The sequence below is a fragment of the Kryptolebias marmoratus genome, linkage group LG2 (genome assembly GCF_001649575.2).
Source record: "Kryptolebias marmoratus isolate JLee-2015 linkage group LG2, ASM164957v2, whole genome shotgun sequence".
Classification (NCBI taxonomy): Eukaryota; Metazoa; Chordata; class Actinopteri; order Cyprinodontiformes; family Rivulidae; genus Kryptolebias; species Kryptolebias marmoratus.
In genome coordinates this window covers 19,069,133-19,079,509 of record NC_051431.1, presented here as the reverse complement: position 1 = coordinate 19,079,509, position 10,377 = coordinate 19,069,133, and the positions used below count along the sequence as shown (strand labels likewise).

General features: G+C 40.9%; 1 protein-coding gene across 3 annotated transcripts in view; it reads left to right on the top strand.

Annotated features, from left to right (window-relative positions):
- The window catches only part of lekr1 (leucine, glutamate and lysine rich 1), an 87,382-nt gene that overhangs the window by 58,521 nt on the left and 18,484 nt on the right, over positions 1-10,377 (top strand). The window contains exons 7-10 of one of the 3 annotated variants that reach the window (XR_005234139.1): positions 646-810; positions 2,478-2,621; positions 9,248-9,432; positions 9,537-10,371. Coding sequence is in view for 2 of the 3 variants with exons in the window: in XM_037980064.1 (XP_037835992.1) it covers positions 646-810; positions 2,478-2,621; positions 9,248-9,364 (426 nt within the window). In the remaining variant the exon portion in view is untranslated. Of the gene's footprint in view, positions 1-645; positions 811-2,477; positions 2,622-9,247; positions 10,372-10,377 lie in introns of those variants that run through there. The other 2 variants (XM_037980064.1, XM_017420013.3) reach the window with 2 other exon arrangements.

The window sequence follows — 10,377 nt, the reverse complement described above, 5'->3', positions numbered from 1 at the left end:
AAAAAAAAAAAAAAAATTCATTTTCAGTTGCAGGAGGGCAAAGGCAAGGTCACACTCTCTGACAAGGCCTCACATTGTTTCTATTTTAACACCCTGATAATGACCTAATTCCACGTCGAATTACAGTTTACGTGATAACTGTCTGTGGCAGGGATACCCAGCGTTTGAAGGTCAGTTTAAAAAAGTTTGATGGCAATAATAAAATATTTTTCAAGACTTTCTTTGGATGTGATACTCATTACTAAATATTTGCTTCCTTAGTAAATAAGCCCCCCCCCAAAAAAAAGCAGAGAATGAAAATTGAACAAAACCTCTGCTGGAACTTTTTATACATCCCCAACATGCTTCTCATTAGATGCATTTACAGTTTGTGCAAAAAGTCTTTTTTCATGTGTTTTTTGGGGCTTTTTGTTATGCTGACAGCACCTTGCGTCTTTCCTGTTTATATAATGAAAAATTCAAAACTAAATAGCAACTGGAAACTTAGACTGGAATACATCCTGCAGTAAAGTTACAAGTGTAAAGTTTTTAACAAATAAGGGTCAACAGTAAAGTCTGTCTCAGTTTTAATCTGTGCATGAGAAAATACATGCATAACATGTTTCTGTTGCATTTATTTGAACATTTTGTATTTGATTGTCATAGCTGGCTGCTGCCCTTGAAAAACACAGTTCCCAGAGTGCATTGCACCTCAGGGAGCAGATGGAGGAGTTTCGCACGGAGGCGGAACTAAAGATGAGGGCGGAGCGAGAGAAGAACCAGATGCTGTTTTTAAAGAGCCAACAGGAAAACTCACATCTTCAACAGAAGGTATAGACAAGATTATGACACGGTGAACTAATTAAAAAAAATCAGCTAAAGTCAAGTTTTTTTCTGTTTCTTTCTGCTTCCTCATTTTATTTTTTTATTTTTGGTATTTAAAGAGGAGTGCAACAGTTCTGTTGTCTGAGTTAACAGAAAACGACATTATTAAGACCTTATTAAGTACATTTTAAATTTGTTTACATAAGCATTTTTTAATATTCTCCCTTTAAATAACAACATTTTTCAGCTCTAGTAATGTGCACAAGTTTGACTTTTTTTCCAATCATTTTCTGTCCAGTTTTTGTATCCCACATTGTCAGCCAACTGAGCAATGTGTCTTAAAAGTAAAGAACGTGAATAAGAGGAGGATGTAAAAGAAGCGTCAGGAATAAAAATGCAGCTGAACAAAAACTGAAAGTCATGGTTTTTAAAAAAGAAGAAAAAAATAAAAATAAGCAAAGACCTAACATCTGGACCTGAAAGATGCATCATTGTTCAGCTGATCACCTTCTGTATAACAAGTTTTTAGCTCATAGCTCTTTGTGAATTATGCTGTTTTATGTCCCAAACTGTGTTATCTTTGGTAATTTTTTTAGATTCAAATAAAAAATGGGAACAAATTGTGTCTTTGTGGCAGACTGATAGTAACAAGGTGTCTAAAGATCCATTTTAAAATTGTATATCTGTTTCCTGTTATGTGTCGACACAACTCTGGTTCATCACTTGGGTTTAGGAGCCTTTTTAAGCCTGAATCATTTATAGATCAGAGATGAGTTAACAAACAAAGGACACTCATCTGAAAATGATCAGGCAGTGGACTGAAAATGACTGAAAAAAGGAGCCAACATTTAAATAAAAACTTTGAAAGCCCTTAAAAAAAATGGGTCAAGACTTTTTCACTGTATAAGCCGTTAAGTTGTACCATTTAGTACAGCAGCTTAGTTTAAAAGTTTAGTAAATCTCCAAACTTGTTTTGGGTTGTAGTCTACTTCAATTCAGTACGGTTTATACAATTTGAAACACTTGTGTTTACATCAGTGACAAGTTTAAACTCAGAAACAGCTGCTGCAAATGCCTCCAGGAGCTTGCCTCATCAGTCTACGGAGCTCTCCTCCGCTCTACTTGACTGGTTATTTATCTTGCATGCCTTTGAGCACTCTTGGAGCACACAGTTGCATGCAGACAGGATGATTAATAATGTGGTTTGCGAGAGATTTTGAATCCAGACAGCGGAGGTGAGATGGCAGAAAAAAGACGACAGCAGGCAAACAGCCCTCCTACAACCTCAAATATACATCCACCCACAGTGTAACGCTTACTGTATGAGCAACAGAACAGTGAGGTTTTAGCAAGCAAAAGGACACTAATTTGGCAGGCAATAAACTTACGCAGTGTTCTTTTAAGTGCTAAATCCCTCTGCTGCCTCTTCTGCTCCCACTGTTTTTGTCACTGCGAATTCCCCACCTACCCACTTCCTGTGCAAAGACTAACCAGGGTCAGGGAAAACACTGAACCTCCTAAAGCTTTCAAACTCAATTTAATGTCAGTTTCTCTGTAATCCATAGGTTTTAATTAATCGGTGTAAAAGCAATGTTTAAAAACGCTCTTGTGCTGAAGTTATGGATGAAGGATAAAGTGTTTCTTAACGTGCCATTTAAACTTGTGTTCTCAAGCTGGAGGAGCTGAAAGAGGAGCTGCAGCAGGAGAGGAGGGTCAGGGAGGAGGAGAGGAGGACACAAGAGGAGGCAGATAAACTGAGCCGAGCTGGAGCCGAACTAGCACTGATGACTGAGAAGAATGCAGAACTAATGGAAGAGGTGCGTGTGTGTCGTTGTCTGCCCGTGTGTGTGTTAATGTTTCTCCAAATCAGTTGCATAAGAACGAAAGACAGCGTTTGTGTCAAACAAAGGCATTTTTACTTGCTTAATATATCCCATTAGTGTGTTCCTTTGCCTTTCACACAAGGCTGAATTACATTTAGTGAGTGTGTATTTTTGTGAGCGTGACCACAGATGAACAAGGTGAGTGAGTTTTAAATGGAGAGGGAGAGAGTTCGTATTTCCTTTGGAAGCAGAGTGTGCAGTGATGGATCTCTGTGCCAGCACCATCCCAGTGCAGCTCATTTGAATTGTGAGATAAAACGTGAGAAGATGAAACCAGTGCATGAAGGAGGTAAGGTGGAGTGTGCATATAAAGGGTGCGTGCATGTGTGTGAGAAAGTCAGTGAGAGCGTAAATGAAATGCACCCACTGACAAAAAAAAAAAAAAAAAAAGTTAAGCACCCGGAGGACAGTGTTGTGAAACTGAACTGAAGCAGCTTGTGTTGAAAGATCACGTGACTGTATTCTGATAATTACAATATCAGGTCAAATTAATAAGAGAGTTGGCAGACGGAGCACTCTGGGTCCCATGTATGTACCAAGTATTGATTCAGAGCAGAACGAAGTCATGCAGCTCTTGTATCTCCTGTGGCAAGTCGCCCTCTGTTGTTACAACTGGCCCTTGAGACTCGGCAGATCGCCACTGGGTCAGAGTTGAAGTTGGAGCTGATCCCACTTCTGTTTGGAGAAAGATCTGGGTAGCCAGTGGAGGACCTCTACATGATCAAAGGCGTGTGTGCTGTGCGTGGACAGGCCCTGTGTTGTGGAAAGAGTGTAACCAGGGTGCTGTTTCAGGAGGGGTAAGACGCGTGGTCGGACAGAGGATGTCACTGACATGGCACACTCACTGACACAAAGTGTCCTTAAATTACTACCAGGGATATGACGATATGACTTTCTCTTTTCTGGTGTTAATGGCAGCCTACAAGTCTGTCGCCTGGCTGATGGGTCTTTGAGACCCGGTATGAGATTAGAGGTGGTGTTGTAAAGAGTCCTGTCCAAATGGTATGCACAAATGTGATAGGACATATCTCAACAAATCTCTCTTGGTATGGTCTGTCTTGGGTGACCACAACATTTAAAACATGTGCAGGTGCCACTGGGTTACTGTGTGTTATGTGTGCCCACATGGCAGGCAGCTGCAAAATACAACCATCCAACCTCGTGCAAACCCACAATGTGACCCTTATCAAACGCCATCAAGTGCTGGTAATGTGTCTACAAGGCTTCCTCTGCGTCTGATGTCCTTCACTCACTGTTTTGACTGACTGTTGGTGCTTTAACTGCCTGATAACATCATCGCCCCACCCATGATGCCACCACTTACACCCACTGGTGATCGTTCTAGATGTGCCAGCTCCTTGCAAATCGCTGGTCTGCCTGTGTACCACATTATGTCCAAATTGGACCGTTGCTTCTGACCACTCAACTTTTGTTGTCTGTGCGTGTAGCTTGCCAGAGCAAGTTTTCTAAAATACAAGACGGGACGGTAAGAACAGGCTTTCAGACAGAAAAGGAAGAGTGACTTTATTAGACTTTCAGCACGAATGTGCTTGTGTGTGTTTGTGTGTGTACAGTATGTGTGCAAATACCAGAGCATCTGTCCTGAAGAGAGTCATCTGAGGCTGCAGTCACGCCATGCCTCGGCTGTCCACCCACTAACACACACACACATACGCACACACACCATTTTTCAGATTTAGTTCCCCTGTCTGCCCTTTTGCTCAACTTTCCCTTTCAGGTCTTTTACAGGTCTGTACTATACTGCTTCTCTTTTTTTGTTGTTGTTGTTTATATTTCTGACTGAAAGCCAAATAAATGTACTTAAGTTGCCCAATTAGTAGTTGTCAAGAAATCACTTGTGAGCGACAAAAAAGTACAACACCTTTTATAAGAGATGCTAGTAAGAAGGATGATCTATTCGTAGAACCCTTTTAAATACGTTTACAAAGAGCTACTAGACAAAATAAAAACCCAAGATATGCTCATGTCTACAGTCTGCCTCAGGTTCTGATGACTTAAACCCTTTCAGGAGCAAAGCGGCTCCCACCAGACCAGTTTGGCTTTGTTGTTGTTCCCCTCCAGCTGCTCCAGCTGGGAACCACCTCTGTGACGACACAGTTTGGCTCTAATTGGTTTAAAGCTTCACAGACTCGTGCTTCTTTTCCATGAACTTTTTATCCATCATCTCCTCTGGTCATCTCTCCTGAAAGGGATGCAATTTATTTGATGTCCTCCCCGCTGGCAGCTCATTTTTTAAACATGTGGCCACCAGACTCTTTTAGCTTCCAGCAGGAAAGGAGTGAAAACAGTTTAGTTTGAGACTTAACTTTAAAAGGAGTAGGTCATTTTTCATCCTTCATAATTTTATTCCTTATCTCTGACGTCTCTTGTTTTGGTAGTACTCTCAAAGGTGCTGTTCTCTGTAAGGTTACAAAGTGGTTTGGTTTCAAAAAACAAGTCATAATATCAGTCAAGTTTACAGAACAGCTAACGTGTGAAAGAAAGCACAATATTTGCTCTCTGTTTGGCTCTAGCTGTAAAAACTCTACTTTCTTGGTAAATATGTCTGTTTGGCATTTGGTTCAGGAAGTGTAGTAGATGTGTTTTTTTGCAGCGCTTTTTGCTGACAACAGCTGCACGTTGTTGCTTAACAAAGAGAGCTGTGTAACAAACCAAAACCCTGAAGTTGCAATGAGTAAAACCAAAACAGAGAACCGAAAGATGTCGAGAGGGTCTGTCAGGACTGAACTGCACATCAGCTCATTTCTGCTTGAGGTATACCTCAAAAAGAGAACTTGCAGAGCAGAATTTGCAAAGCATTTGCAAACCAAGTGGAATTATGCATGAGGGACAAAAGATCCTTCATAAAAATTGATTTAGCAGTTTTGGTTTATTGGCTTTTGTGAGCCGCATTTTTCGAAATACAGCGCAGTTTGTGCCATCCGTCGTGCATGAGTTTCTCTCATTAGCTCCTTCTGAGGTTCTTTTACATTTTCAGTTTCAGTTCTGACAGAGAGTCACACAAACATCATCATCTGCAAAGGTCATTAAATCAGGTTATTGCCTCCTATCCTCTTCTCATCATTTGCTCATTAACTTGTGCCCCCCCCCCTTCCCCACCACCTCCCCCGTCTTTCTGTTCATTCTCACCTCATTTNCTTCAGTGAGATGCTGTTAGATGGTGACAAAATAAGGTTCTTTTTTCTCAGCTGATAAAATGCAATAGGACCTGACAGTATACACATGCTTTTTCTTATCTGTTTCATACAGTCCACTAAGTGTCCAGCCCCCCACCCACCCCTCTCCCCATCTCTAGTCATAAAATATCAGCTCCAGCATCGCTGGTGACATTTGAAGAAATAGGATGGTGTCAGGGTAAGGGCTCCCTCTCCCCCGTCTTTCTGTTCATTCTCACCTCATTTAAAGGGGCCTTGTTTTTACCACAAAATGGCGAAAGTTAAAGCAGCTCCGTTCTCATAAACTCTTCAGATGACCCCTCTTCTTTCATTACTTTCTTATTTCTTTCTCTTTCGTTTCCTCCCTCTTTCTTCCACTCTTTAATTGTGTCTTTAATAATCTCTCTCAGCTCTTATCTAGTTCAAACCCAAGCTTTAATCTTCTCTTTTTTTTCTTCTTCTTCTTTAGAAAAGATGTATTGATCGGTAAATGTTTGTGCATGTTGGTCTGAGATAACAGGCTTTTGATCGTGACCTTGCGATATCACTCAGTTGCTAAGCTACAGCTGTAACGTCTGAGCATTTTCCTCAACTGGTGGAGGATATCAGTGAACTTTCACCTATCCTTTCTTTTTTTATTCTTTATTTTTTGCCAGACAACAACAACAAAAAAAATGATCATGCTCTGGAGAACTATTAGTCATTTCAGGACTGAACAAAAAAACAGAGGTCAGAAACATTTTACATCACTCACCAGAATAGCTACAATTTTTTTGTTCCAGTTGAAGTGATGAATGTAAATGTTCATCATATGTTACATTGCTTAAAATGTATCATAAAATTGTGCAAAAATGGTACAAATTGTTGCATTTATATGTATGTAATTTAAGAAAGAATCCAGTTTTTGTTAGTTTTACAGCACATTGGAGCTAACACCCAAACAGCCACAGGTGCTGCCCCATTCAGACTAAATCTGTCTCCTCCCTCATTTCTTCAGTTCTTTATATTGTCTTTTTGTTTCTCTTTGCCCCAGGCCACACTCTGCCTGTCTGCTTTTCTTTCTGTTGTGTGTCTCTTTCCCCCGCTGCCCCTTCGTGCCCCCTCTCCCTTCTCTCTGTGGCTTTTGTTGCATCTGAGCAGGAGAAGAGAAAAAAACGTCCCTCCGTCTGGAGGACAAGACACCTGACCTTTAACCTCCCACTAAATCTGAGGTTACCCAACTCACAGGGTCAAAAATCTGTGTGTGTGAGGTTAGTGTGTGTGTGTGTTACCAGTGGAATATGGTTTGTGGTGTTATAATAAATGCAGGAGCTCTGTGAGATTGAGTGTGACTTCCATCTAATGGCCCTGTAATCCTTCTCTCACTATGGGCCCCTAATGACGGCCATGTTTCTGCAATTAAACTGGCACACACACACATACACACACACACACAAGCTAGCATATGCTGGCATATGAACCTCCAGGAGCAAGACTTAAACTCAAAGTCTTTCATAAGGAAGGTGGCCTCAAACGTGCGTTCACTTAGTCTCACACACTCTCAGAGTAATGGGGTACAAAAGTGTAATAAGGTGTGTCACACTGCATGTCAGCACGCATAACACACATTAATGAGATCTTTTACGAGTACTGAGAATAATTTGGTTTTTTGCATGTTTTCCGACAGCCAGGATTTTTCTTGTCTGAACAGTTCGGACCATCTGCAGACATGCTCATTTACGTTCACACTGCCAAAGCGTCAGTATTTCCACTCAATAGCAAGACTCTGAACATATTTAACATTCGAAAATACACACAACTCTCACCAAAGCAACACATACGTGGATTTTGGCCGGACTAGTTGCAATTTATCGGATAACATAATATTTTAGACCCAACAATGAAAGAAATTTGCACACTAAAAAAAAAAATCTTTTTTTTTTATTTTCACAGAATTCTCATGCCAGCTGTCATCATTTTGTTTTTGAATCGTTTGTTAAAATGTTTTTTATTCATCGTCTGCATTGTGATTTATTTTGTTCATCTGGTGGTTCCGGTTGGCTACATTAACAGGTTTTATAAGCATGAAGAACACAAAGTAATGAACATGCGGGGAAACTACTGCCAAATCCCATTTCCTACCCAAACCCCTACACCGTCTTCCTGGACATTAAGTCAAAGTCACTAAATAGAAGCAAAATGTCAGCATGCCCATTGAATGTAAAACTATCTAACTAACTAACCTAACATGCATAGTTTTATACTGTAGTCGGAAACCAGAGAGCTCAAAGGAAACCCATGCATGCACAAGAAAAAAAACAAGCAAACTCCACGGAGAAAAGCCCCAGCTGGGAGTCAAACCTGTGACCTTCTGTCGGCGAGGCAGGATGCTAACCAACTGTTCCACCATGCAGCCCTGTGATTATCACCTATCTAATATGGACGCCTTTTAGAATGTGAATCACAACAATTGCACCTTTTGTTGTTCTGAAAGCACACACACACACACACACATGCCATATGTTGGCGTACAGATTTATGATTAAAGTGGTAATAATTGCATTAGGAGTCCACACAGACTGCCAGCAGACATCTGTCTGAATCATCCATAGCTGCTGAACTGTAGTGTTTAGGTTTTTCTATTGAATCATTGAGGAGATGAGAACAACACGTTTCTGTTATCACTCAACAGATGGCCGTAATGATGTAAACCATTCAAATGGCGCATGTTTGTAATTAAATGAGCCAGTGAGCTGTGTTTATAACCTCGCTCCATATTGGTTGGAAATGGATGTGAGATCATGAGGAAGCCATGAATGGGCCTTGAAAAAAAAATTGCTTTTTATTTTAAATTTCTGGCCTGCGTTGTAAAGTAAGCAGCTTCCATACAGTATCTCTTTTTTTTGTTATCTGTGTGGTTAGTTTAATCACACTGGACTTAATCACGGAGGATTTATTTGTCAGTAGACATCAGAATGTAAACGATCTAATGTGTCCCACGTTGCTGCCAGTCACAGGATAGATTTCCGTTCTGTGATTTTTTGGGGAGGAACAAACTGTTTATTTATCGATTTGCATGTGCAGATTGTTTGCATTCACTTGAATCTGCTCCCTCCATGTGTGCGGGACATTTTTGTCATACGTGAATCTGAACAGAGTGTGCTTTACGGAGTAATAAACTGCACCAACGTGACTCTGTCAGGGTGACTCGCCTGTTGGGTCTCTCTGACCGAGTCTCTTTGACTGTGTCAGATTTTTTTAGTGTCATTCAGCTGCTCAGAACAGTCACCTTTTCTTACACGCTCGTCGCAGCCAAATTGATTTTTCAGATTGAAGTTGCAGGTTGCTGTTTCTTTCGCTTTTTCCTCTTCTGGTTCTTAAGTCTCTGTTATTTCTGTCACGCAGTGGGACCTCACATTCACTTCAACGTCTTCTGCAAGGCTCGAAGATGATTGCTTTGAGAAGTTTTGGGCAAATCTTTTAGGCAAGATTGAGATGACAGAATTGGGAATCTGTCCCTAGAAGAACGGTTCTCAAACACGATCGAAACGATGGTTCAATCGTAATCGAGAACTTCTCTCTCGTCTCTGGTATAATAAAGACTTTCTGAGGCTTTTTCTACAGTTCATTCTGTGGCAGCCCAATAACACATCCATCCATTTTCTTTAACCCGTTTGTCCTTTACTGGTCACAGGGGAGATGGTGCCTGTCTCCAGCAGTCATTGGACCATAGGGCGGGGACACCCTGGACAGATCACCCGTCCATCACAGTGGAACAATCCAGCAATAAGGACGAGTGTCCTACTGAGGCTGCTGTTTCATCCCGTTCAAAGAATGGGGATACATCTTGGCTTTTTTCCACTGCAGTGTTTAGGCAGTAATTTTATCATACGATTCAATTTTCAGCTGTAATTTTGGGACTATGTCCTCTTTTCATCTCTAATAAAAACATACTGGTCAGTTCTGACTGGGAACACAGAAGTAATGTAGTACCTCACTAGGCTGCAAATGTTAATGATTAATTGGAGAGACAAAATTGTGAGAAAATACACAACTTTTTTATATAGTCATGCTGAATTGATAAGTATAACACATTTGCAAATGTCTATGATTTAATTGTGGATTCGCAAAACATTCTTTCAAATGACATGCAATTTTATGTTGCAATTTGGTCTAATTTATGTCACAGTTTGATTGCAATTTATTTATTTAGTTTTAGTGTGAGGATCTGGGTTTGGCTCCGCCTTGTGGGCAGAGCCACTAATCATTCTTCCACAGGTGTTCCAGTTTCCCACTGATTAGACCAGCCAGTACTTAAGCAGCAGGTGGGGATCAGATCTTCGCTGGAGCATCGAACCTTCTGGGTTAGATTCTCCGCCTCAGCGTCTAACCTAATTTATGCTCCTTGTGTTAATCACGATCTCTGTTTGTGCCTACGACTCAGGTTTCTTGCCACGCCACGGCTACGGACCTAAGAAACTACTTACCTGGAAAACCGAGGACACTTACCTTGCTGCTACTGGCTCGTAATCTGG